The 26,322-nt window shown below is 38.7% G+C and overlaps 4 protein-coding genes and 1 long non-coding RNA gene across 12 annotated transcripts; 2 read left to right on the top strand and 3 right to left on the bottom strand.

The window, feature by feature from the left end:
• Positions 1–386: 386 nt before the first annotated feature.
• LOC125768274 (F-box only protein 28) lies at positions 387–9,111 on the bottom strand. 4 transcript variants are annotated; one of them, XM_049435689.1, is made up of 10 exons: positions 8,887–9,111; positions 6,992–7,080; positions 6,168–6,543; positions 5,927–6,039; positions 5,686–5,821; positions 5,439–5,598; positions 5,212–5,356; positions 4,945–5,143; positions 4,334–4,747; positions 4,063–4,263 (listed from the first exon to the last, which is right to left on the bottom strand). In XM_049435689.1, exons 3-10 carry the CDS (start codon positions 6,528–6,530, stop codon positions 4,186–4,188), a joined length of 1,608 nt encoding a protein of 535 aa, XP_049291646.1. In that variant the 5' UTR covers positions 6,531–6,543; positions 6,992–7,080; positions 8,887–9,111; the 3' UTR covers positions 4,063–4,185. The 4 variants fall into 4 exon arrangements, with proteins under 4 accessions (XP_049291644.1, XP_049291645.1, XP_049291646.1 ...); XM_049435690.1 differs by having other exon boundaries at positions 4,063–4,260; XM_049435687.1 differs by having other exon boundaries at positions 387–4,747.
• A 700-nt stretch (positions 9,112–9,811) lies between these two features.
• Positions 9,812–13,984, bottom strand: LOC125768271 (protein lin-54 homolog). Of its 3 annotated transcripts, none has more exons than XM_049435679.1 (5): positions 13,796–13,984; positions 12,815–12,997; positions 11,201–12,738; positions 10,965–11,110; positions 9,812–10,845 (listed from the first exon to the last, which is right to left on the bottom strand). In XM_049435679.1, the coding sequence occupies exons 2-5, from the start codon at positions 12,977–12,979 to the stop codon at positions 10,442–10,444; spliced, it is 2,253 nt and encodes a 750-aa protein (XP_049291636.1). In that variant the 5' UTR covers positions 12,980–12,997; positions 13,796–13,984; the 3' UTR covers positions 9,812–10,441. The 3 variants fall into 3 exon arrangements, with proteins under 3 accessions (XP_049291636.1, XP_049291637.1, XP_049291639.1); XM_049435680.1 differs by lacking the exon at positions 13,796–13,984 and adding an exon at positions 13,383–13,786; XM_049435682.1 differs by lacking the exon at positions 13,796–13,984 and adding an exon at positions 13,069–13,317.
• A 447-nt stretch (positions 13,985–14,431) lies between these two features.
• On the top strand, positions 14,432–17,267 carry LOC125768281 (SET domain-containing protein SmydA-8). Its single transcript, XM_049435701.1, has 3 exons — positions 14,432–15,145; positions 15,587–16,340; positions 16,412–17,267. Exons 1-3 carry the CDS (start codon positions 15,005–15,007, stop codon positions 17,188–17,190), a joined length of 1,674 nt encoding a protein of 557 aa, XP_049291658.1. The 5' UTR covers positions 14,432–15,004; the 3' UTR covers positions 17,191–17,267.
• Positions 17,268–17,322: 55 nt separating this feature from the next.
• On the bottom strand, positions 17,323–23,673 carry LOC125768267 (serrate RNA effector molecule homolog). 3 transcript variants are annotated; one of them, XM_049435670.1, is made up of 10 exons: positions 23,544–23,673; positions 22,976–23,183; positions 22,780–22,916; positions 22,438–22,534; positions 22,179–22,361; positions 20,838–20,904; positions 18,676–20,765; positions 18,484–18,600; positions 17,983–18,064; positions 17,323–17,603 (listed from the first exon to the last, which is right to left on the bottom strand). In XM_049435670.1, exons 2-9 carry the CDS (start codon positions 23,116–23,118, stop codon positions 17,983–17,985), a joined length of 2,916 nt encoding a protein of 971 aa, XP_049291627.1. In that variant the 5' UTR covers positions 23,119–23,183; positions 23,544–23,673; the 3' UTR covers positions 17,323–17,603. The 3 variants fall into 3 exon arrangements, with proteins under 3 accessions (XP_049291627.1, XP_049291629.1, XP_049291628.1); XM_049435672.1 differs by lacking the exon at positions 17,983–18,064; XM_049435671.1 differs by lacking the exons at positions 17,323–17,603; positions 23,544–23,673 and adding an exon at positions 23,312–23,525 and having other exon boundaries at positions 17,782–18,064.
• Positions 23,674–23,829: 156 nt separating this feature from the next.
• Positions 23,830–26,138, top strand: LOC125768322 (uncharacterized). Its single transcript, XR_007418872.1, has 3 exons — positions 23,830–24,158; positions 24,546–24,939; positions 25,007–26,138. It is a non-coding gene; the product is annotated as an uncharacterized LOC125768322 (long non-coding RNA).
• The last annotated feature ends 184 nt before the right edge of the window (positions 26,139–26,322 follow it).

Here is a 26,322-nt window from a genome sequence, read left to right as displayed (position 1 = left end):
GTAGAGATCGTCCTTGACTCCCGACAAAGCGAGCGGATTAAAGAAAGGCTGGTACAATTAAATGGTCATATAAGAATAGCCGGACAATGGATTATACACAAGGGATACACTCCCGGCAGCCAGTGACGTTTGTCTTTAATAATCACGAGGAATAGGGACAAAAAGATGGTTTTTGCTATATCACACCGATTTTTGTAGCGTGGAGAAATAAAAACAAAAAAATAGACTGGACTTAAACTACAATATGACTGGAAAAGATGGCAAATGTCGCTCATTGAAGGTAAATTGATGATTGTATAGAAAGATCGACGTTGGTTATGGGACAGAAACTCCGGTTTGGATAAAACAGTTGAATTAAAGTTAATCAAAGCCAAGCCATTGTGCTATACGATTTTCAAATATATTACTTTTATTTTATCCTCTTATCAATCCTACTTTCCGTGCTGTTATTTTTCTTATATTCATGTCTTGTTACTTGCGCAAGTTCGATAAGACTCATTACAAAGATGTGCAACAAGAAACAATAAAAGTTCTTGTCTTATTATGGGTTTGTAACATAACATTTGGAGTATGTTTAAACATTCAACACAATCGGTTAACAAATTCAAATCGTAAACATTTGCGTAAACGTTAAAGAAACAAAAAACTGTGAGAAGTATTCGTTTGTTTTTTTGTAGAAGAAATTTATTTTCGATCATAGAACGGTGTTCTTTTATGGGTATTCGTTTTTCGTCACCTAGCTTTTACCTTTACTGTCACTAGTGCAGATGTTCGCACGATTCTTTAATTCTATTCATTTTGCTGAGAATGTTTAGTTTTGCATGTGATTTAGACATGGATAAACCGAGCGCAGTATGATCGTGTGGGATCTTTACTCGTTTGCAAGGAACTTGTATAACAAAGCAAGAAAAAAGACCTACAACAATTCATCGAACAGAGAACGGATATAAAAACTACAACATTGTTTAAAGCACGCTAATGTCATAGAGTTTAGCGTTGTTCTACTTGTTTCCGTATTACATATTTCTTTAATAGTAGTGTATTGGATTTCGTTTATTAACTTCACAAATGAAGTTTACACACAGCATGCACATTACTTTTCTCTACGCATTAAGTTAAGATAGGACATCTTTTGGCAGGATACTCTTTACAACGCCGAATTTGTGTCCGCTGTTGTTTGCTTGAAAGTAACAATTTTACTTCATATCTGCAAGATTGATCACATCACAAGATTGATCATCGTTCTTTGTTTTTCCTGTTTTCATAGCAATTGTAATCTGATCGGACGAACTGTTTCAATCTGCATCAGTGTAACTTTCGAAAACATTACATCGTTTTTTTTTGTCTGTTACAATATTGGTAGTGGGCATACATAGAGTAGATCGGCAATAGTTAAAAGTTTACATAAATGCTCCTGTTGAACAACTGTTTGGTAAAATATAACATTTGTAGCCAGTACCTCTGGTATGTTTCCCGAAAATCAGTTTTCCCTTTAGTACATTTGCCCGTTTATCCCCAATATTTATCCTTTTTTTTGCTTGCCATCTTCGATTTACACATGTTGTGGGAGCCAACCATTCGAATTTTTTTTTGTTTTCAATCATAAAAATGATCATGTTTGCTTACAAAACTAGCATCTATTACAAAAACAATAGAAATTGACCAGCAATGTTTGCTGTTTGCTCGATTATACATGTTACATGATTTGGTTTTCCCTACACACGATTTTATTGTATCGATTTGTATCGTTTATTTGTGTTTGTTTACACATGAAAGTATGATGCAGATTGTTTAAAATCTGGCCATTTCTCCGCTTCTATTACATCTCTCACATTTATTTACTATTACAATTAGTTGTAGTTCTACTTTCCTTTACCAATGCGGCTGTGGGGTTATTACATTAATGAGTGAATATTATGTTGTTATTTAATAAAGCAATGGAACAACTATTCAAATGAAACAAAATGTCCAATTATGATTTCTTCTAAATTTTTCAAAATTCTTGTGTCTCATTCTATTAACTCGAATGTTAATACAAATTAAATTTGTACTTGTACACTTGTAGCACTGACCATTTTTCCAGAAATGATAGTTATAGAATTAAGCTTTATGGTAAACAAAATTAATTTCGTGCGCAGAGTTCATAGTACAGAAACCGGTACAAAATTTAAAATATTTAATTTTCGGTGGGTTTTTGTAACACTTTCCACCACAATCCTACACATATAGATGCCGTGTTGATAGCAATAAAAATCAATTCATTAACTTATGTCAACGCAACTATGCACAACCGTTTACATACATCTCTTTTATCGTAAATTAAGTGAAGCATGATATTTATATTTATTAAGATTGAACTTCAAACTAATTATGTAAAGATTCAAAGATAGCTATTGAAATCTGAATGATAATCATATTAAAAAAGCATAAAATTACTCATTTTGTTTATATTATTGTATTATTAATCATTCTAGATGATAGTATTAAAAAAATACAGATACAATCTCCATAAGCGACAAATTTACAATGAAACGGTTGGTTAAACTATATCATTAATAAGAGTTCTTTAATTTACGATTTATAAAAAAAACAACCCAAATATTATTAGTACGATACGTTACGGTTACGGTAAGTTGCGTAAACGAAAGAATATTTTATAAAAATGAGTGTACAAGAGCACTTTGCAAAACAGTGAGTAATGGAATAGAACTGTTACAGAACTGAAACTGTATAAGATATTTCCTCATGCCTTGGCGTAGTTTAACTAGCCTTTTTGTAGAGCTTTGTGATTGTTTAAAACCAATAAAAAGTATAAACGCAATCTAATGGTTATAAAATTCAGCTAAATCACAAAATGCTATTGAGTGATAGCTGCGTTTAACATTTGTGTTGTCAACAAATAGTTTGGATTTTTTTATTCCCTGCTTCATTATAAACAAAACGTTATACTGTATAAGTATTATTAATGCGAAAATATTGTGTTTAATAGATAATTTTGCTGAATATTTGTGCAACTCGGAATTAAACATCGAAAATAACGCGAATTAAATCGAACTTCAGCGCATTCAACGGAAGAGTGAGTGAAATGAACGGATGTAAATAAATTTCAATTATATTATTATTATCTTTTTTTTGTAAACGAGTTGTTACATTTATCGCCATTTCCAAATAAAATATTTTGTTTGTTTGTTTTTTTTAACGTATGCGCTAGCTATTATATTAAAGTTTAAATCATTACGTTAAACAATTAAATGATTGTGATCATAATTAATTTCAATTAATATATTTATAATTGAATTCCCGCAAAACAATCTTAAAGAAAGGCAATTTTTATTTCATAAGCTTGAAAGGGAAGGAGAATCCTAATCCAATTGTACCAGTAAGCTTTTACTGCGTTCCAGCAAAATGATATTCATCTTTAAAGCCTTCAATGTGTCAAGTAGCAAAGGGAGGAAATGAAAATCCTGCGCAAGATAATAATGGACCATACCAAACATATTTTGATTGTGTACGTATACTGATAAACTGACAGACTAGGAATTAAAAGTAAACTATTAAGTTCGTATGGTTGTCTGAGTATAGTGTGAGTGATTATAACTGTCCACATTTGCACAAAATGGAAAAGAATGAATATGTGAGTTTTTTTTCAGAAATTCTACAGCTACATTTTTTACGACAGGAGGCTAGTTTAAAAATTACTCATCTGACCTTGCTTCACTCTACTGCCACTTCATTACTAATTGCCGGTTTGTTTGTCAAACTGTTTGCTTCTGGTGGTTTTAGTATGCGTGGTTATTGTAGCATTAAGATTACTATGTCTATTATTACTTTGTGATCTAGCTTTGTTTTGTACTCTTCGTATTTTTTTTATATGAATATTAGCGTTATTATCGTTACTAGTGCTATCATTTTTGCTATCAACGTTACTACTAAAGCTACTACTATTGTTACTGCTATCACTATTCTGATTCAAAGTGTGCTTGGTATTGGGTTGGTGAATGGCTTTTGTGTTGTTGAAAACTGGTTTTACTGAGGCAAAGGGCAAGCTTGTTTCATAAGAATTATCATCATGCGTTGTGCTGGTAAAACTTTGCGTTTCATTCATCTCTCCAGATGTCTCCGCACTGGAATACACTAGACCGGAACCCGTTGGGTTTACAGTACTACTAGACGCATTTTTGTCGTCTATCGGGGACAGTGGTGCAGATGTGATAAACATACTTCCATCTTCTGAAGCTGATGGTGCTGCCAAAACGGGTACTGCTGATGATGAAGTAGACGACGAATAAGATGCTACAAGTGATGCTGAAGCAAATGGAGGATTAAGACATACCAATCCATCCAATCGCACGGGATCATTATCACTAGTACACTCATTATTTTCTGTGGTCACTGTTACGCATTCCAATTTCCTCTTCAGTCCTGACTTCGCCAACATTGCCAGAAGTGGTTCGGTCGATTCTGCGTGTACTGGCGACTCCCCTCCTTTTGCCCTTATCATTTGAGAGCTATTATCTAATTTATCCTTATTTTGTCCTGGGTCGTCTTTTTTCCTATTATCTTCTGCATTTCCCGTAGCAACACTACGAGCAATTCCTATAGATAACAAATCGATGTCATATGGTACCACACTTTGACTACCGAGGGTCTGTAGCTCATACGAAGGCACGACTTGCCCGTATGGATTCGTTGTTGCTGGGCTTTTTGAACGCCAATATTGTAACTCAGTTTTGCATTTATTCAATTCCTGGTAAAATAAATATTGATATATTAGTCCACATTTAAAAATTATTCAGAACATGCTTGTGGCTGTATCACAAACTTTTTTTTAAATATTACGAAGCAAATTTTAATGTGCTGTACATATGATATCAGCACCAAAATCAAAATGCACACAAATTATCACTTCATTCACAAAATAAATTGTATTCTATGATACTTTACCTGTAGAACAGTTGAAAATTTTCTAGAGAGTTCATCATTCTTTTTATCCGTTTCATCAAGCCGATTAGCAAATTCTAGTGTCTGTTTTTGCTGTTCGGCTAAAAGTTTTTGTTGTTCCGTTATTGTTTTGGCCTGTTCGGTCGCTTTTCGTTTGCAAGTACGCAATTCACTGCGTAAAACCGTCAGCTGGTTATTGTACCTATGGACGAAGAGCAAAGTAATGAGCATACAATGACACAAAAAGGTTTGCCGTGACAATTTTCTTACCGTTTCATGCCTTGCTTGATCTTACGTATGCCCTTCCGCAGTACCATATTGCTTTGCGGAGGGGACGACGTATTAGAATGTGATGTATCGCGGGAAAGGATTGACGATGAAGTTTCCAGGGCCGCAAATGATTTTGTACTATTAGCTGTAATTGCAAGAGTTGTCATTGTAGACTTTAAAATGTTCCTATTTCACCAATTGTTTTACAAGCATGTATAAGAACGTACTGAAATATGCAATATCAGGTAAATTTGGCTCTATGTGCTCCTTGAAATATTCCATAGCCATTGTAGAGAGATCAAATAGCTCATCGGTTACTTTGAAGGGTCGATCCAAGGATGGTGATGTACGAATGTAGTTTAACACCGAATACACCTCATCTAGAATCTGTGCAATGGAACCAGGCAATGGAATGTAATTGTACAAAATATTAATTTCTTGCAAGTTAGCTGTTATGGAAAACTCAATACTTACCCCACCAGGGAAAAAACAGCAGTGCTTCCTTTCGATATGTTTGCCAAATGTCATTTGTAGTAATGATAGTCGCATGTAGCATGTCTCTAGGATATCACATTCGCAAGCTAATGGATGATTTCTTCGGGCAGATTCTCTGTGAATAAAAACGACCCCAAGGTAACCCGTTTAGTTCTTACATATCATTCAGAAGCAAATATACATGATAATCAAACGCTCTTTAATTATCTGTGTCCATTACCTGCGGGGCATTTTAGCTTTTACTGTTTGAAACCTTGTATGCATTTGATTTTGCAGCTTTTGAAATGTTGAATTCAAAATTGAACAGCACACCTTATTCATTTGGCGAGATATCTGAAATAATTATTTTGGTAACAGTTATATTTACTACTACGGCTTCTCGGTCTAAATATTAAATTGCAACTGTAATCATATCACAACCACATTGCTCTCTAACAACGATCAGTATGAACAGTACTTACCACTCGCATGTGGGCTATTTTTTTGTAGCCGACGAATGAAAATATGTGCCCCAATATTTCGGTCGGTAGGTCCATAAGGTTTATCTCTTGATGCTGTTGAATTTGCTGATCATTGGTTACCACTCCTGAGCCAACATTGGTCAAACTATTACTGGAACAGGGTGATACGACCTCGAATATAGCTGGAAACGATGGCTGATGAGTCTGTTGTGAAAAAGCTGCTGTTGCTTTAGTATTTGCAGAGGACGCAATCGCCACAACGTTTGCGGATGCGTTAGAAGTCGATGATGATGGTACTGTGCGACAAAGATGTAGACTGGATTCTTCTGATGTAGCACCAGTCATTTGTCTTGTTGAGACCATCTTGATGAGTTGCCTAAAAGGGTAGGGGTAATAACGTTCGGGTAGGGGAAAAAGTCAAATTAATGCTGGAAATAGTCATAACGGCAATAGTTGCCAAAGAACAGAGTCAGAGCTAACTTGAAAGTACAAGTGCAGTTGTTGCATTTTGTAAAAGACACAAAACTGACTAGGTGGCTAAATGATGATATACCTAGTTGCGCTAAACAAACATAAACGGCCCAGAGGAAATTTAAAAAAGGTGAGATATTTATTAAAATATCAAAACAACGTTCTAACTCTTATTGTAACTGAGAAATAAAACTTGTAACATATTCCGCTAAACGATTTTGTGAATTTCCTTCGTTTCCTTCTGTTATCTGTTCTAAAATGTGTTTTTTTTTTTGAATAACTATTAGAATTTACATTTATTTTTAGCATTTAAAACCAAATAAAAAATTATCGAACTATGTTAAAAGACTTACCCTTCTTGAATTCAAAGAGCTAACAACAGTTCTTATATCCAGGTAGCAAATACCGATGGTTTGCCGAAAGTGTCTGTTAACACCTGCACCTGCATGAAATATAAAAATATGTACAATATTATAATGAAATGTAATAGAGCTGCTTGTAATAAATAAAAACATGTTCAGTTCATCTTATATTAGACTATTTCCAGTACATCTTATAATTCCTTGTGTGAAAACAACATAATCAAAAATTTCCGTACTTTCAGCAAGTGCAGTTTTCTTACTGGTACACATTTTAGCAAAAGGACAGCCTTAGTTCAATACCAGGTAACTTCAGTCATAAGGAAAGTTTCGTAGCGTGGGAGACTCTTGTTTTTTGATTATATTTCTTCGTTTTCCTAAGTGTGCATCAAGCAGATCTTTACCGATCGTAACATGGGACTATTATTCCATAATACAGAAACAGGAAATTGTGTTACACACAGCAAGTTTAGCTTGAAGTCAATAGGGCGAGAGTAGCACAGGCAAAAGCGAAGACCCCTATTTCACTAATATCGTTGGCTTTTTATTACAACTTGTAATTGTACTTGTACTGAAATGTAACAAAAACTAAAAAACTGTCACTTTTTCCACAATAAAAATTCTTAAACACAAGGTGCAAGAAGTACGGAAACGTCCTTATTGTCCTCTTTTTCACAAATCCTCATGATGATTTATCGATAAACGATTTACGTTCAATATTTACATCTTCATCATTTAGAAAAAAATCAGTGATCTCTTTGTAACAAAAAAAATATTTTGCTAAGACTTGTGTGTGTGTGTGTGTGTGTGTGTGTTTTTTTTTCGTACTTTTCTATTTTTTTCAGAATAAACTAAGAAAATATATTTTTGCCTAATATATCTAAAATATGCCTAATGATCAAGACAGTTAATCGAAGAAACTGTTTTTCCCCCAATAATAATAGTCTGATTATTGAAATCAATTGAACTTCAGACAGCACAACAAAACCAAACACTTTAAAGTTATCGCAGAAATAGCAAACATAGAATTAATACTACACTCACATCAATGCTCACACACAGCGAATCGGTGAACTTATTAAGATGGTAACACTTTGGTTGGATGCATTTGCTTTATGTAGTGTTAAAAGTTTCAATAATGACTCGGCTCAGTTTCAGTAGCTGGCTGCAACAATCAAAGGCATTAGCCAAACAGGCACAATAGAACAGCTTGCTATGTTTCAATTGATGGTTCTCTACCATTTGTTTCTCTCTCCCTCCTAATGTGTATTTCTCCCTTGCATCCTCTCTAGCATGTAAAACCTTTTGGTTCTGGATTAAGCCAGACACAATCTATGTACGAGCAAGTTTTACACGACAAACAATAGGCACCAGTCCTGTGCGATTTGACTCAATCGTCCAAGGAATGATTTTTTCCGGAACTACATTATGTTCCGAGCATAGTCAAACGCGATGAATTCCGCAGATTCTTCTTGATTTTATAACTTGCTGAAGTGTATATGAATATTTTCATTATTATCGCGAGCTGGTACTAGCAACACCCTATCGACCGTATATATTCGACATCAAATGCAGAATCAGAAAAAATAACATTGTTAATTCAGCAATAATTGGAACGGATCAGGGCAAGAGACACCTATACCTAGTAGGTGAATGTATGCAGTGCTTGTGGTACACGTACAATGAGCTTGTAAGACTGTATGTAAAAAGTGCTAGAGAGCTACAGTTAATTCCTACTTCCGTGTTGCGGGTATCGTTTTGATCACTAGTCGGAAAGCTTACTATATTGGTAAAACTCTAACCAAACAAACAAGCATTTACAGAACACACATCAATCCTCACACATATCAAACACTGTCGTCACGGAAAATAAACGATGGCAAACTTACAATAAAGCGAGCGCCTTGGCGATAGCTGCAAGTGCACTGTACGGAATATTGGTCAGGATTTACAACGCCGTAGCCTGCTTACATTCACAAAACACAACGATGGCCAGCAACTGTTTCGACTGATTCTTCGGGTTTTACGCACGGCGATTCGAACAACCACGAACTGGTTGCCACACGTAAGGAAAAATTGTCCCGATCCTAAAAAATTGTTTCTTGTCTGTTTCACGGTTCAATCGCGTAAGAAAAAAATTAACCAAACTGTTTGACAGATCAAACTGCCAAATACACTGAAGGCCGGAGAAATCAAAATGACATCCCGCGAAACGGATATTTTTAAACCTAAACATGTAAAAAATATGGACCGTTTCCTTCTAATGAAACATACTATAGGAGTTTTTCCTCGCTTGGACGGCGGTACGTATTCGTACTTGTAAGTATTATACATCAAGGAGGTTTTTGCAACCCACTACGCGGGTTAGCAACATCAACCGTTGGACAGCTAGTTTGTTCGAAAATCGATTCTCAAAATATCCAAAGTTCAATGTGCACCGGAAACGTGAAAAATATATGAAGAAGAAAAGAAAAACATTGCAAGATTAAGCGACAGGAAATCGCTGAATGTATGCGTAAATCGAAACATGCGAGAGAAACGCTGTATTGAACAAAATAGTTAATGTAATGAAAGGTATGTATTGTTGTAAAACCTGCAACTGTCTTGAAAACGATTATCAATTCGCCCAAGTTATTCGAGCATATTTGCATTGCTGTGAACAAAAGAAATGAACAGAATCCAAAGACAACATAGGGAATAAGATCACTTCTGGTCTTACTTCTGTATCCCGGTACATGGATACCTAGACGGCAGGAGAACCCGTACACCATGCATCGCGATGTTTTGCCAGCACAGCTTCCAGTACAGACTATCCACACTTTATATACATTAGTTTTTATTGAAATTATTTTGTTTTTAATTGTACTTACATATTGGCGCAATGTGTATTTTCGAAATATCTCATTGTTACTTCACAACATTCATGTATGCGATAGAACATCTAGGAGTGCAATATTATTCGGCTTCAATCTTTATCGTTCGCATTCTAAATACTAACCCACAATACAACTATAACTATCGTCGGAAACAGCGACGAAGCTTTCAAACTCATCAATCGATAAGAGCTTTTCCAAGACTCACTTATGTTGCTAGTCCGTACATCCGTTCCGTTTGAATCCATCTAACACACTTTGATAACAGTTATAATTAAATTGCATAAAGTGTACAAATATAGCACATTTTCCTTTAATCGGTTCTACCCTCGTTGTGGCATCGGCTCACATTTGCCCTATCCTAGTGACCGACTATCTATGATGTTTTTATCCAAACTCAAAAGGCCAGTCCCGCGTATGGTGGGACCCGTTTCAAACGCGATGTTTTGAATCTGCCGTACGTGGCCAATGTTAAATGTATTTTTTTTTGTTTAGTAAAAAGAAAAGAAAATAATACACGAACGATCTATTTAAGAGCGCATAACGGGGTATTAACTTCAATAGAGTAAGGTTAATTTTCCGTGTTGAACGCAAATTCCTTAATTTCCAATAAGCAACGGCCGTATTCTTCTAAAATCATTAGTTCGGACGTACGCATGCTGCAGCCTCGCTTCATGCATTCATCTGCCTGTGCCACCATGCATTGAACGGTTGCTTCTATCACATCCATCGTCATAAAGTTGTGCGGCTGCTTGGTCGGTGGTAATTGTGACAAATCCGTCTCCAGAAATGAAGCAGAACGTTTTACTCCAGCCATATCCGCGCTGGAACGTCTAGTAGTTCCTTCGACAGATTCTATTTTGTCAGGTATGATAAGAATGTTGCTTTGGGAACCTTCCTCGACCGACTTTGTTGATGCATCGTTAGAAGAATAATACTCATAAACCATATCGAAATTTTCAGTATTGCGGCACCCTGCGAAGGAACGGAGGTTTAGTATTAATTCACATTATACTAGCGAACGATCTACACCACGTTTTGTCGCATGCATTATGCATTTGTAACTTGTAAGTTATGAGTTACACGCTTCTTACCTACGCATTTACAATTGCTGGAACACGGTATTTTGCCTTCGTAACATTCGCAGTAATTTTTCAAACATCCAGACCGTTTGCAATTACACCCTTTAGTATGCAAGCGCGTCCCGTCATCGGTCGATCCGATTGATCCAATTTTCGGCCTAACATAAGCATGAAATGGTACAGAATAAAAAAAAAAACATTAGTATTACCCATCATCAACGAAACCCATACGTACAAAAGGTACATACTTAAATGCATTCGGATTGCGTTCCAACGTTGAACGAATAGCTTTTTGGCGTTCATGGTCATGATCGAATGTGTTGAAGCAATCTTTACAGTTACAGTTGTAACAGTACTCCCCATTAGCGAAACAATCGCAGTACAGCTTCAAGCACTGGGACTTTGTGCAATTGCACGGTCGCTTTTTGTATGCCTCTTCCGGAAATCCGTAGCTAGAAGTTGACAGCACTCGCGAAACATCTTTGGAAGTATCTATCGCTCCTTTGCTGCCTGTGCTGCCACTCGATTGTGTCGAATGATTCAAATTATCTGTCGACAGCTCTACAGCTGGTTGTTGCTGCTTGGGCGCCAAAACGTGTGTGCCGCCGTCTTCGGAAGAGGATGCACCATTCGATGGGAGCTGTGACTTTTGAACGACTGTTTGACTGTTATTTATCTTTTTGCTAGCTTCCTTCGCTAGGAGAATACGGGTAGTACCAGCATTTACGCTAGAGTTCAAAATGATCTTTTTGCCAGTGGATAGTACGGATGGTTTGCCGATAGCTGTGGTGTTCGTTGGTATCGCTGCTAGGTTTGCAGTACCGTTGCGTATGACGAAAGTTTTATTGTTTTGCACTACGATTTTCGAAGGTCCAGGTTGGATGGTGCCAGCGGTACTGGTTGCAGTACCAGCATTGACCACGTTCATTCCAGCGGAACTCGTAATAATGCCTGTTGTCTTACCTGGTGATTGCATTACTATCTTCTGTCCAGTGGTAGTGCCTGGTAGCTGATTTAATAACCGCACATATTGTACTCCTTTCCCACCAGGCAATGTGACCGCATGCAATGGGGCATTAGAAGGTGCGATAATTTTTCTTGCTCCCGTGTTCGAGGTCGCTGGCTTTAAAACGACCTTTGACATTTCGTTTCCTCCGTTGTTTGCAATAGTTTTCGTTATTTTACTTGTGCCTGCCAAAGGAACTGCTTGTGCAATAGTTGGTTTCGTCATACGTAACATCGTTCCTTGCAAACCCGATGGTAGGGTTGTTGTTTGGGGAACCATTTTGATGGTACCTCCTGGAATCGTTTTCATTGTGATAGTTTTCATCGTTTTCAACCCAGTCCCTGAAGACACGGGTAGGTTTTGTGGCTGAATATGCATCACTTGTGATTTTGTATTAAGCACTACTCTGTTGGCTAAATTTTGTTGCGTCGCAGCAGGGTTAGAAACGGAAATTATTTTCTTCACTGCAGCAGGTTTGTTGGACACGTTCACTATCATCGTGCCTTCCGAGTTCAACAATCGGTAGGATGTTGTTGCCATCGTGGACGGCAAGGAGGTTCGTGAAGTGTTCAATAATTTCATCGGTGTCGTCGTAGTTGGTGCAGCGGTACTTTGTGGTACCATCACCACTTTCGGAGGTACGCGTTCTGTCGAGGCATTATTGCCAACCTTTTGTAATCCCGAAATAGACACTGTATTTCTTAATGCCGGCATTGTTTTGCTACTGTCGGCCAGTTGAATGCTACTCGATTTTTCATCGTCTTCATAATTCTCGTACTCCTTGAAGGTGATAAAAAAAAACATTAAATTACGCATAAACTTTTGCATAGAAACACTTCCTCTAGCAATAACTTGCCTCGTCAGTAGACAACTCGGGTCGGTTAGATTCTTCCACTAAATCTTCTAAATTGATACTCATAGTGCCATGGTCCAGTTCATCTGGTTCGTCTTCTGTTGTATATTCTACTAAATCCTGCTGATCGTTGTACGCCTCATCTTCGATGTCTCTCAATTCCTCCATTGTATCAAAATGTACTGGCTGCAGAATGGGTAAAATACGATTTACATTTTCAACTACACTATGAACAATAAACGCCACATTTCACCTACTCATGGTGTTAATGTCAGAATTTATTCAAATGTCATCTGGCACAAGTTTTAAGTAACTTAAAATAAGCTACTTTTTGTTGCAAAACATACTGTCTTCACATATCCACAATAAAAAGGAATGGTTTTCACTGTCTACATCAAGATCCATTTTGAATCTTTTGAATTCAAATTCAAAACAAAAACAGCTTCTCTGCCATATCCGGAACTGCGGAAGCTGTCCAAATGAATGATGGGAAGATTCACAGTGGGAAGTATTTTTGACTGCATCGTTTACGGGCTGTTCAAAGTAAAGCAAAACAGCAGTGCATACTTACCACCAAGCGAAAACTGCCCTCAAAGCTTATTGTACGACTCTATTTGCGATGCACGCGGTAATCTGAATGCAACAACCGAACCCGTAGCCGTCAACTTTATCAATAGCACCCGTGCTATTACTATATGTTTTTCTTTGCACTGCGTTATGCAGTAGCAATGTCCTAGCTTACGCCACAATTCCAGCCCACCCAATTGTTTCAAATACATAAATTATATTGCCATTCATCACGATACCATCAGCAGTTGCGTCACGGGAAACTAGCCTTTAGTTAAACGCATATCTTTTAAGCCTGGTCGGTTTTTCTTCACCAGTTTTTCACCCGAAACGACGCGTGTGTATTTACAATCGTAGCGTTTCTGGCACACACTCCACTACCACAAGCTATGACGAACCGCACTGATCATAACTTACCGTCTGTTCCTACGGGACAATGCCGGCGTTTAAATGCAAATGGAAAAATAATTTTCAAAATCAAATTTATATTCCTCCGTTTTTATTCGCTGTGTTTGATTCTTTTTTGATGCTGTGTCGTGATGTCAAAATCGCGCGAGCAGTTTGATCATTTGTTCGAGCACGACGCTTCAATCGAGCAGCTATACCCAAGGTATTTAGAGATGGTGAGCGCCAGAATGCTCTAGCAGCTGCAGTGCGCAAAAATACGCATCGTTTGTTCTGAAGCCTTGGAACTGAATGCATCTTTATTCAGCAAACTGCAGGCTTTATTGATCACCTAGCTCTCTTTCAGACTTACGACCTCTTCGATTCATTAATTCCGTCAATAATACAAAAAAGGTAGATTACAACAGTTTCTTCTATAATGCGCTAATTCACTAAATTAAGCAGATCAATTATTTTTGTTCATATTCCCTATAATATGAGAATGATGAGAATGTTCCTGGCCGACAATCTAAATCCAGTTTCGAAGTATTAATTTTGCTACTTCGCTTAAATTTGGGACAAAATCGATTGCTCCAATCGATACTCCTTTCATAGTAATGGTTAATTGATTCGTGCCTTGCAATTTCATTTCAACACAACAATATCTACGAGTTCTGGGCGGACCAAAGAATTGTTAATCTACAATTTATCTTACGAAGGCACACCCATCGTTGCATAACCTTCTTTATTGGTGAACCTTGATATAATAATGCCCATGAGTAATGAATTATCAGCCCATAGTGTCGGTTTGAACATATCTGGATGGTTTCGGGCCAAGTTGATGCGTAAAATTCAGGCGCCAAATTAACGACGTACGTACTGCAAATATGAAATCTGTTTTATGTAGAGTTTAAGATGTACTCAAAGTTATCCTATAATTAACTTTTATTATCAGCCATGTTGCAAATCTACATTTCTCTGTCGATAATGTAGCACAAAATCTCACCGAAATACATATATGTTGAGAATATGGGACGAAAAAATGTATCGCTAAAACTGCCTAGATTAACGCGCATGCGCAAACCCATTGGATGGACCGTGTCCATGTGAGTGCTGTTGCATCATTGGCAGCTACGTTGGATAGTCCGATCCTTCCGTTTAGTGCGCCTTTGATTCGGTAGTAAAAAGTTATTTTTTGTGTGGGATTTGAGAGGAAATCGAACGGACAACGGTGTAATCGATATGGAAACTACATGTGGCTACTGTGGCGTACAAGCTAAATTAAAATGCGCTGGTTGTCAGCAAATATATTACTGCAATCCTGATCATCAGAAGAAACATTGGCGAACCAAGCACAAGCATGACTGCGGCAAACCATATGAGGTGACAATTTTTTCATGTTTTCGCTTCAGTTTTGCTTAAGCATTTCGTTTCGGTTTTCGGTTTTGTCATTAATTAACTGGTCCATAATTCTTAACAGAAGAAATGTTCTATTCAGTGGGCAGGTTGATAGAATCTTCATAGAATCAGGCTGATCTTTTTATCAGCCTGTCGTACGGGACTCTATAAATTTATTTTAAAAATAGAAAGTCAGTATTTATACGAATAGGTGTGGAAAACATCCAAGTATGAAGGTGTTTGTAACAATGTTGCTTTCGATTCTAGCACGATAGATCTTCAATGAAAATACTTGGTAATATTAGAAGCAACCATCAGGTATAAGATGATATTCAATAACTATCATCTCAGCACTTGAAGTTTTATGCAGCGCAACGCTACTTTTATGTTAATTAAAATGTTGTCTTATTTCTTCATTTGTTGCAGCTTACGAGGGATGATGATGTTGGCCGACACATTGCAGCAACAAAACCAATTCAGAAGGACACCGTCCTCTTTTCGGAAAATCCACTGGTGATAGGCCCAAAATGGAATCTGGACGAATATGAGCAACGGTCCACTGTTGTACCTTGCGTTGGATGTTTTGCTGACTGCAATTTGGGACAATTTTACTGCGAATTTTGTCGGTGGCCAGCATGTAAACCAAACTGTCCTGGATTGATAAACAGAAACTTGCATGGTCTCGAGTGTGGCATATTACGATTTGGTCGGCCCCCGAAACCGGGTGACGATCCGGAAACGTTCTTTGACTACTATCGATACGACGCGCTCTTGGTGTTGAAATGTTTGGCGTTACAAATTTGCAATCCGAGTTTATTTGACCAAATCATCAACCTCGACAGCCATTACGATGCACGGAAAAACACCCGTTACTACGCCGATGCTGACGAACGGATCGTATCCTACCTATTCCGTAATTTTCTCGATCCGCTACAAGCGCTTGAGCGTAAGGAGGGTAAAGTTGTGCTAAAGGTATGCGACCGGAAAACGTTACACATGATCAGCGGAATATTAGAGGTGAATGCTATGGTTATTCCATTGTCGAATGGTAGAGAAATTTGTGGCCTTTACCCATTGGGTTGCATGCTGGAGCACAACTGCATGCCAAATTCATTTTACACATTTGACTGCTCCAAAGGAATGAAACTCACGTTCAAATCAGGCCGAAACATTCAAAAAGGTACGTATACATCAGCTCTACTGCGAGGTACGCGCCAAATACTAATACACTTTCGCTACATCATCGTGCAGGGGAACATCTAACGACCACCTACACACATTCGTTGTGGGGAACGCAGCTTCGCAGGGAGCATCTGAAGACGAACAAATACTTTGCCTGCAAATGTGACCGATGCACGGACCCAACTGAGTTGGGCACATTTTTCAGCGCGCTGCGCTGCATGGGCATAGAAAATGAGCCATGCGGCGGGTTTCAGGTTCCGATTCATCCGCTTAGCGAGACTAGCGATTGGAAGTGTAATCAATGTCCGGTACAAGTAACATACGATCAGGTCAATTTTTTAATGTCCAAAATTGGGGAAGAGGTTGATGATGTAATGGGTCGTAAATCTTCGGTAAAGGAATTTGAGGATCTCATCCATAAACTGGAAAATTTTCTTCATCCCAATCATTTTCACCTCCAAACACTGAAACATTCGTTGATACAAATGTATGGACATTTTCCCGGTCATCGTTTAAATGAGCTTTCCGATGCAGTTTTGCTTCGAAAATTACAAATGTGTCGAGAGATGATGTTGATCATCGATGTGCTGGATCCCGATTCGTTTCGGTTGACCCTGTACGCTGGAGTTGTACTGTTAGAACAGCAAGCCGCTTTGGTTGAATTGAACAAACGACACAATCGCGCTGTAGATTCCCATCAAAAATATGACCTCGGTGAAGCTATGCAGTGTCTTGTACGAGCTAAGACCATTTTGCAAAACGAAATGGGAACCTTGCAGGGCAAGAAACTAATGGAACAGTTAGAAAGGGCGTTTGAAAATGTTGGATTGCAAACTGCCAACGCATAAACGTAATGTTTTAAAGCTTCTTTTTTAATCGTTTGTTTTCAGCGAATCATTTAAACAAATGTGTTATCGTCAATTCATACTTAGATAGGTTGTTTTCTTTCTACATTCACATTCATTTGAATCACGTTTGCCTTCAATATGCACGCTCTATCATAACTTGTTTTATTAATGAGAAGAATCTATAGAATTGAATATTTTTGCTGATGACATCTTCCATAAACACAGGTTCGTAAAATACTAGAAATTTGTTATGTGCTCTGCGGCGTCGCATAAATCGTCTGTGTACACTTGTAGTTTGTAGTGTGAATATTTACGATGGCTATCTGTACAGCATTTACAAAAATTCATCTGGCTCACGAGGCGCATCAAGATCGCGATATTGAATAACTGGACGATAGTCGGGGCCACCCATTCTAAAAAAACAAACATTTTATCAGTGTTAGTGAGCGCTGGATTTCGGCTAGATAAGCGTGCTGTTTGCGATAAACTTTAAAATGCATTCATATGTTTTTACACAACCGTTTCTACCTAATAGCAATACCATCCAGTCGCCCTCAGGAATAAAAACAACTTTTACTTAGCCCCGTAAAATTACTGACCCAGTTGAATCATTTTATTTGTCCTTTTTCAATTATTTTTGTAAGGATACATGAACAACCGAAAGAAAATTGAGAATGTTTGAATAGTAGAAATGTTTGAAGCTCAGACCATGGATAACAGGGATGCTTCAAAATTTTTTGTAGATCCGGTTCAATCTTGCATTCTGCTTAGAAAATGGTACTTGAATCATACCTAGAAAAAACTATCATTAAAATTCGGCATATCTAAGTCGCTATAGGCTATGATCGGTCGTCGTGGGTCCACCGCCGTGTCTCTGTGTTAGTAAGCCGCCAGATCGATGTCGACCACATAAAGCAGCACAAAAAAGGGACATAAGATGGCCGAAGAAGGTAGCACATTTTGAGATCAATCGTATCATTCACCAGATGTCATTGTTCACATCAAAAGCCAAATGGCGGAAAAGAAAAAAAAAGAAGAAAAACAATATACACAGTCAGTGATGATCAGTGATAACACGTGGAAGCAAATTAATGTTATGACTTGAAACATATTTTGAATGACAGACGAACTGCTGAAAAATAGCTTACTGAATTGTGAAACTATTTCAGCGTTCAAACGTTTTACTAGCTTATGTTTAAAGAACAACGTAACATTCTTTAATACACCATTCGAATATATAACTTAAAATGCATTATCTCCTCTAACAGGAAAACAAGAAATCTAATAATTTACCTTCCTCCTCGACCAAACCCTGCACGTCCACGGGGATTTGGGGCCATCATTGGGGCAGCGTAAGCAGCATACATGGGTGCATAGCTGTGAGACATTCCGAATGGTTGGCTGCGATAGCTGAAAACGAATGAGTATAGACGATTAATTGGCTTCATAAATATTACAAATTGGTTTTCCTGTGGTCGTACTTACCCCGATCCAGGAGCGCTAGACGGAGCGACGGATGTTGTGCTCTCCGATCCTGATTTTTTCGTATTACCTGGATGCTCCGGTAGCTGAGGTCGTTTTGCGTCTTTGAGATAGTTATTGAAGTACTCGACTTCCTTGCGCACTTCTTCCACCTTTTCGGCATGCTTGTTAAAAATATGCTTTCGCACAAAATCGGGCCCTTTGAATTTTTTGCCCGACAACGGACACAACCACTTATCCTTCGCCAGCTCCTGAGTGTTGGCCGTGATGAATTTTTCCACCTCCGCTTCGGCATCCTTTGCACCGAGCTTCTTCATTTCGGCTTCATCTAAGTCGACCAATCTGGTCAGGAATGAAGCCATTTTGCCTTCGAATGTGCGAATGTATTCCTGAATTTCGTTGCATGTCACTTTGCTTTGTGACGGTGGTCCACGAGCGTGTATAATGCCGCATCGGTTGGGCATTTCGTCTTCGTACGGATATTCACAGTGATTGTAGAAGTCAACCGAATGGACAACGCGTAGGTAAAGGATTAACCTATCAAGCACTTCAATCAACTGAGGATCGCGCTCAATCAACTCGCCCTCCGAAATCTTCTTGCTGTCTTCCGATAAGCCTAGCAGCTCTTCCTCTTCGGCAGACGCCTCTTCTATCAAATAGTCGGTAATGTTTTGCAATACCGGATTTTTTGATTGCAACCCGAACGTTTCTACCGGCGGATTACCAGCTCCATTATTGGCTGCATTCTCTCCCGTAGCGGATGGATTTTCTTTCCATAATCCCCACTTGTCGTCTAAGTTGTGGGCTATCTTGGCGCCCAGTTTTATATCGCTGCGGACAACCGTTTTGTGGCAGGTTATCCCATTTACTGGCCGTACTCGGCGGCTTAAATCCTTGTTCACTATCGCACCAAGCTCGCAGTCTCTCAGACGTATGTTGTTCAAATTCCAACAGATTTCCTTTATGTTTACTTCCCGCTTGAAAGTAACCCAACCGCGTCGGAACCAACGTCTTTCCAGCAAGGGATCTGCGATAGCTACACGAAGGAATCCATTGTATCGGCGGCACATAGCCTCTACCTCGGCCTTCGTGATGGATGGTGCTAAATTTCGCAGAAAAATTGAACTCGTACGATGCAGCGCTCGCGATCCACCATCAGCGGCAGTGTCTTTAACCAAATCTATTGTTTCGGCTTTCTGCTGATTGTCACTCTCGTTGTCTTTTTGCATCTTTTCATCATCCGTCTTCTTCTCCTCGTCGGCAACTTCAGTCACGTCATGGTCTTTGGAAGTTTCCTCTGATTCCGAACGCTCTTTAACCTTGCTTGAGCTGTCCTCGTTATCTGCCTCCATGTTTACATCTTCGGCAGAACGTTCAGACTTTTCTCCATCTGCTTCCTTACCTTCACTGACGACATCATCGTTCTCCGTTGAGTGTGAGTTTTTTGCTTCTTCCTGAAGTTTCGAATTTTCTTCATCATCCTTATCCTCCTTGGTAAGATGCTCATCCTTTTCGTCTTCCGAATCACTGGATGACGAGGAAGACGACGACGATGAACTTGAACCAGAATCGGAACGATTTCGTTTCTTTCTGCTGTCTTCAGATTCATTTTTGTGATGCAATTCTTCACCTTCCCCGTCTTCAACTTCTCGTTCCATTATCTTATGCTCATTTGAACTTTCCTTGCCAGGTTTCTCATCATCGTTATCGTCATCCGCGAAATTAGATCGATCCTCGTTGTTATTCGATTTGCCATTTCTTTTCATTTCGTCGCCAGCCTGCTCTTCAGTGATACCGTCCAATGTTGTACCATCCTCTTCCTTCTTAACGACCGTCTCTTTTGTCGATAAATCAACCTTCGTTTCGGTTTTTGCTTTATCGGTGTTTTGTAAACCTACCACCGGCTTGGTGGTAGCCGGTTCAACTGTCGGAGGTTTTTCATCCAGTACTTTTAAATCCTCCTCTGTTCCGCCTTCTAATTTGATGACAACAGTATCCAGCAAGCGGAGTAATGCATCGCTATTGCAAGCATCGACAGACACTTTTGCGATATCTTTAGAGTTTAGTAAATCTAAAAATACTTCACACCGATGCTGAAACAAAACAAAATTTATTAAAACATTTTATCTGTATCATACTATGCTTTTTGCCGTTGGGGAACTCACCTTTAGGAAAGATAGCTGTTCTTCTTTTCGTTTTTGTGATTCTTCGGGATGGTATTTGATTTTGAACCTGTAGATTATTTAAGCAAATATAAAAACAAATTTAGTATTAACAATCTATCGATTCGTAACATCTATGTCATACTAAGCTTAACCATATCATAGCCTCAAAGATAGTAATTCTGCCTTTGCACATCTGAACATGTACAATAAATGATATTATACTTAATAAATGAGCAACAGTAGTGCTCTCACTATGCTGAAACATAGCATTTGCGGTATCAAACAAATAATGGCTATTTGTAAACATAGTCATTGCCTTTTTTACATGGTTATTACATTGCTTCTATATTTTTACTATGTAATGGGCGTAAATAAAATAGTTTTCCTGAATGTAGCTAGTGGGACAGAATATAATTATTTTATGTAACAAAACACTATTCATAACAAGCGTATTCTCTCTGCATTTTCCGTTCATTGGTATGGGCGTTGCAGCATTCAGGGCTGTGATGAGTAATAATTCATGAAGTTTGTTTTGTTCATACACATTAATGTTAAAATAGTAAATACCTCTTCGTTCGAATTTGGTTTGCTTAATTCATTTGTGTGCTGTTATCCACGGAGCGGTAGTTGTATAGAACGCGTAACTTTTACATTTCATACCGAACAGCGAGACAACTCGTACTCCATTGGCGCAATTTTCGCTTTGATATCGAGCTTTGTATATAATACGCGGAGGAGATGAAGATGGGCAGTGAGAAAAAAGAAACACTGGCATTGCTCGCCCGTGTTAAAACGAATGTATCTAGTCCTAGCTCCTAACGAAGGCCATACTTTGACGAGTTTAAAATATACGCGGCGGCGGACAAACGTAACCTATTCGCTATTCTGTTTCGCACTTGCGATCTGGGTTGAAAGATGGAGCTAACGAGAGGGTTGTGGTCTGAAGTAAGCTGCAGTACAAGCCAACGATTGTATAGTTAATTCACAACTACTTTTCGGGTTGATATTGCCAATAATGCACGATAAGGTCTGTGCTATAGTGCCTCATTCAAGTCATACCCAAAGTATTGCAGAAAACTATCCGTTGGATGCCAACAGCACATACTACTGACGACAAATGATTAACGCTGTTAAGGAGAAAATATGATTAGAAATGTATATCGTAAGCGAGGTACATTGAACACAACGGTGACATATTCGTGCAAAAAATGATCTCAAGTCTAGTGAAGTTGTCGTCATGGTAGATCGTTTGGAGTATGAAGTCGATTGCTATCGCAAGAAATCAATCTATACACATACTGCCAATCGATCGATCATGAGACGAAAGGAAATGTATCGTACCATTCTTCGTCCTTGTGTGCCACGAAAAACTCATTCATCTGTTGGCGCCTAAATTCGAGTTTGTACTCATTATACTTCGTAATTGCGTCGGAATCTGATATCGAATCATCCTGCGTGGCAAGAAACTGTTTCAACGTCATCATGCAGGGTTGTGTTTGCAAATCTCCCGACGATGCCGGTTCTCTGTAATAAGAAATATCATGGGAAATTGCGACTGGTATTATAAGGTCAATAACAGATTGCGGTTGTCCATAATTACCTTTGATGGGTTGCTTGTTGATGTCCGTAAGGTCCAACTGATGGATGCATCCCGAAATGGTCATGTGAATATCCATACATGCCGTAACCATCATGACCTAAAAAGTAACCATAGCGTTTGGCGATAGACGTAAATAAAACTCAATTAAACCAGAGTAGCATGAATGATACTCGATTATTTTCTTTTATCAGAATTCATGCTATCTATTATCTAATGTTGCCCACCTATTTCAATTGTCTAAAAATAAATAAACCCTTCAACATTGATCTTAATATACCGGAGGTGGTACCAATGATATAAAACAATGCATTCGTGAGAAACAGCAAAATACGAAAAACTTACCTCCGAATCTGTGTCGACCTTCGTCACTCCAGGCATCGCCGCGCATACGCTTCACCGTAGGTCCTTCTCGAGCTGGTGAATACCCGCGATCCCGAGGTGGTGGCCTATAGTCCCGATAATCCTGTCGAGGTCGTACCCTACAAGAATCATCCAGGTTAACAATTGTTTCAATAGTTAATGTGAAATTTTACATTACCGATCCGGCCAATCATCTCTTCCCCTTGAACGATCTGGTCGGTCTGCTCCGCGTCCATAGCTATCTCCGCCACCTCCAGCGCTGCGCTCTCCGCGGAACTTATCACGACGTTTCCGGTCATACTCGTCATCTGAGTCACCCATTTTGTTGATTTGATTGAGCTTTTACGCCAAACTTGCCGCTTGTAGAACTGTATCGGTAGAAAATGCTGCAACGATAGTATGGAAGTTTCAAGAACATGACATACATACATAACCTCAAAATGAGCTGATTCAACCACTTGACTAGGTATTGGCATGGAAGGAAAACATTCTTAGCGCTATATGTAATATAAACCTGAAACGCGATTGTTGAAAAGCTTAATAAACAAACGTAAACATGCCACAAGCCTTGTTTAAGCACATCTCTTCCCTGCGATCGCTTCACTCCGAAAGTATGTCAAACACCAGCGTCCCTAAATATGGCCATTATTTCTCTTATGCAGTGAACAAACGAAACCCTGATAGAGAACGTTTTAACTTCGTGTGGTAAGCACTACTTTGCAATTGTACATGTTAATTTCACTTACATTTGTGTTTTTTTGAGGTTTTGGACCAGTAAACTTTCCCGAGAGCAGCGAGTCAAAACTCACCGGCGTCACCAAAGTGTGTACAGAGGAGCAGGTCTCGTACCTTTTTGCAAACTTATTGCCCAAACATCATTTTAGCGATTCAAGGTGTACAGAATAAGGTACGCGTGACATCATTTTGACGTTGATGTCGAATGTCTGAAATGTGGTCTAGAACCAAATTGACAGCTGGTTTAAAATTTACACTGTAATTTGATTTAAAAAAGTCAAATCTGTAAATGTGTGCGTGACCAACGGCATTCGGAATTAAATATGCTTGTGTGCGTAGTCCTCCTTGTACCGACAAGGCTCCTCCGAGCATGCATCGCTGTTGACATTCTTTCGACGTTGGTGTCAACCGCCGGACTTGATTTTGCTGTTGATATTTTTAACAGACAAATCTAAATTAAAATCAAGCAAAATCAATTGAAATGTCTTCGATGCCTGTGAAGAGAAGTCGAAAAGTGACGAATCTGGCAAATAAGATGCTAGCGGCTTTAGAAGCGGAGTACTATCGTGAGCAAAATCTGCACGCAGAAGTACCGGTACCGAGACGGATGGTGACTCAAAATACCGGTAAGTTTTTGTTTAATTTTCATACTAAAATTGTTTGCACTTATGTACATTATCATCATTCGAATAAATGATGTGTAGTGAGTGAACTTTGTCAATGAAGAAGTGAATAAAGAATTTGCATTCCTGTCCGTCGCGTGTGTTGTTGTTGTGTTAAATGTTCCGGTAAAAATCGTGCATTGATCGGATGGACCAAATCTGCCTTGCAATTTTTGTCACACGACAATTGATTCTGTGATGAAGTATGTGTGATTTGTTACGATTCGTGCTTTCGGATTCGGAATGTGCATTCTACTGTGACTGAACGTTAGCAAATCATAGCCCTTACCGTCAGTATTTATATAATATTCTATAATACAATATAACTAATAGAACTTTTTCGTTTTACAGATCCAACTTCCTATGGAGAGAAACAACCCCAGAAGATGGATGATTCGTCGAAGCTTCCCGACTCGACAGACACAGGCGATATTAGTGTTAATCTTTCTTTGGATGGTGTTCAAGAAGATGTAGAAGACGTGGTTGGAGAGTCAACGGCTGTTCATAATTGCATAAACCATGCCAGCGTTGGTGCTTAAGAGATTGGGCAGTTATGCATAACCAACCACGTTCGTCGGTGAATGAAATATTAGCTATTTTCCGACAATGGACCAATCTGCCGCTGCCCAAGGATTCGCGTGAGCTGCTAAAAACTCCCGCAACCATTGGCCAGAAGATTCAAACCATATGAGGAGAAGAATCTTTGGTACCGAGGAATAAAAAATAAGCTCAACAGTTAATTTCAGTAAGTGTTTTGAATATGCCCATAAACGATGTATCTCTAATTATTTGTCTATCATACTGTGTTTTAGGTTTTAGGTTTGTCAACAGACCAACTCATAGCTAGATCATCAGATTCTGCTATCTACAGACGGACTTCCCCTTCATAGGGGTGGACCAACACAGATTTGGCCCATTGAAAATAAATGGAAATTAAAGAGCTACCCGTCGCTCCCGTTATGGTGATCTCGGGTGTTTTATGGACCAGCTAATCCAACACGCATGGAAGTCTTGTTGAGGCCGTTGGTAGAAGAGGTGAATGAAATTCAACGGAGATTAGCGCTTTTATTGCAAGTGTACCGGCGCGGTAGTTTTGTATAAGGTTTGCAACATGAGTGTAACATTTACATTGGATCAAAGTGCTAATTCATTGATTTAACCACTTGATTTAGCAACAACCAGCTACAACGGTTACCACGGCTGCATGAGATGTACCTGTGTTGAGGAATAGTTAGTCAACAAGATAATTTTTGACTCCGTTGGTGCTCCCCTAAGAACCGACGCAGGGTTTCGAACGAGGGAATGTCAGGACTATCACAAACCGTGGCGATCACCTTTGGAAGACATGCCGGACTTCGACATGGTCAAGAACGTACCAACGAGCGATCGTCTGCATACGTGCGATCTAGGAGTAACACGTCGTCAATTATTAAAACTAGTTCAAAATAAGTATAATAAGTTTCCTGTATTGTCTTTATCTGGAAAACAATGGATATCCGAATGTATTACTAACGTCCACCTTCCATCTGAGATTAATCGCAAACTCAGAGTGTTGGATGCGATACATTTTTGGAAGGGTTCGGTTGTGATACAGTTCAGAAGGGTCAGTCCAGTGCTGATGAAGAAGTTTATGCTCATTTTCTGCTGTATTTTTGTGGAATGACTATATTGTATTCCTTCTTCCATCGACGTTATTATGGACGTTCAGTTGAATTTTTGAACAAATTTGTTCAGCATTTTTTCTGGCCTCTTATTTTGTTTACGCCCATTATCAAGAGACCAATGGGTTTTGACGAATTGTTGACAAATTTCCGATTATAAATTTGTTAATGTCTAACAAAATAATGACAATTTTTCCATAATTGGAAAACAATATAAATATAGTACTGATTTATTTTCATTTCTCCTAAGTGTTGATGATCCAGAATCAAAATTTTAGTTTTTACGGGCATATCGGGCAAAATTACGGCAGGGGTTCCGACACAAGATGTAAAAATTGATACAGCGGATATTAGATATCAACTTGTAGCCGTGCATCCAGCACCTAATCCCGAAACTACGGTGGTTTTTCCTCTTTTGCATACCCATCGAGACGATTTAGTAAGTCTATACATTAGAGTAAGTGATA

The sequence above is a fragment of the Anopheles funestus genome, chromosome 3RL (genome assembly GCF_943734845.2).
Source record: "Anopheles funestus chromosome 3RL, idAnoFuneDA-416_04, whole genome shotgun sequence".
Taxonomy (NCBI): domain Eukaryota; kingdom Metazoa; phylum Arthropoda; class Insecta; order Diptera; family Culicidae; genus Anopheles; species Anopheles funestus.
The sequence above is the reverse complement of the archived record's forward strand: the minus strand, read 5'-3'. Positions and strand labels throughout refer to the sequence as shown.

What these genes read in the sequence shown, in the direction of transcription:
- LOC125768274 (XM_049435687.1), bottom strand. Translation starts at nt 6,530, where the DNA reads ATGGTCTCAACAAGACAAATGACTGGTGCTACATCAGAAGAATCCAGT. An exon ending in AAAGCTAAAATGCCCCGCAG is followed by an intron (nt 5,822 to 5,926) that starts GTAATGGACACA and finishes TTTTATTCACAG; the next exon opens with AGAATCTGCCCGAAGAAATC. An exon ending in ATCAAGCAAGGCATGAAACG is followed by an intron (nt 5,144 to 5,211) that starts GTAAGAAAATTG and finishes CTTCGTCCATAG; the next exon opens with GTACAATAACCAGCTGACGG.
- LOC125768271 (XM_049435679.1), bottom strand. Translation starts at nt 12,979, where the DNA reads ATGGAGGAATTGAGAGACATCGAAGATGAGGCGTACAACGATCAGCAG. An exon ending in CGCAATCCGAATGCATTTAA is followed by an intron (nt 11,111 to 11,200) that starts GTATGTACCTTT and finishes TGCTTATGTTAG; the next exon opens with GCCGAAAATTGGATCAATCG. An exon ending in CAGCAATTGTAAATGCGTAG is followed by an intron (nt 10,846 to 10,964) that starts GTAAGAAGCGTG and finishes GTTCCTTCGCAG; the next exon opens with GGTGCCGCAATACTGAAAAT.
- LOC125768281 (XM_049435701.1), top strand. Translation starts at nt 15,005, where the DNA reads ATGGAAACTACATGTGGCTACTGTGGCGTACAAGCTAAATTAAAATGC. An exon ending in ACTGCGGCAAACCATATGAG is followed by an intron (nt 15,146 to 15,586) that starts GTGACAATTTTT and finishes CATTTGTTGCAG; the next exon opens with CTTACGAGGGATGATGATGT. An exon ending in AGGCCGAAACATTCAAAAAG is followed by an intron (nt 16,341 to 16,411) that starts GTACGTATACAT and finishes ATCATCGTGCAG; the next exon opens with GGGAACATCTAACGACCACC.
- LOC125768267 (XM_049435670.1), bottom strand. Translation starts at nt 23,118, where the DNA reads ATGGGTGACTCAGATGACGAGTATGACCGGAAACGTCGTGATAAGTTC. An exon ending in GCACACAAGGACGAAGAATG is followed by an intron (nt 20,905 to 22,178) that starts GTACGATACATT and finishes AATAATCTACAG; the next exon opens with GTTCAAAATCAAATACCATC. An exon ending in AACAGCTATCTTTCCTAAAG is followed by an intron (nt 20,766 to 20,837) that starts GTGAGTTCCCCA and finishes GTTTTGTTTCAG; the next exon opens with CATCGGTGTGAAGTATTTTT.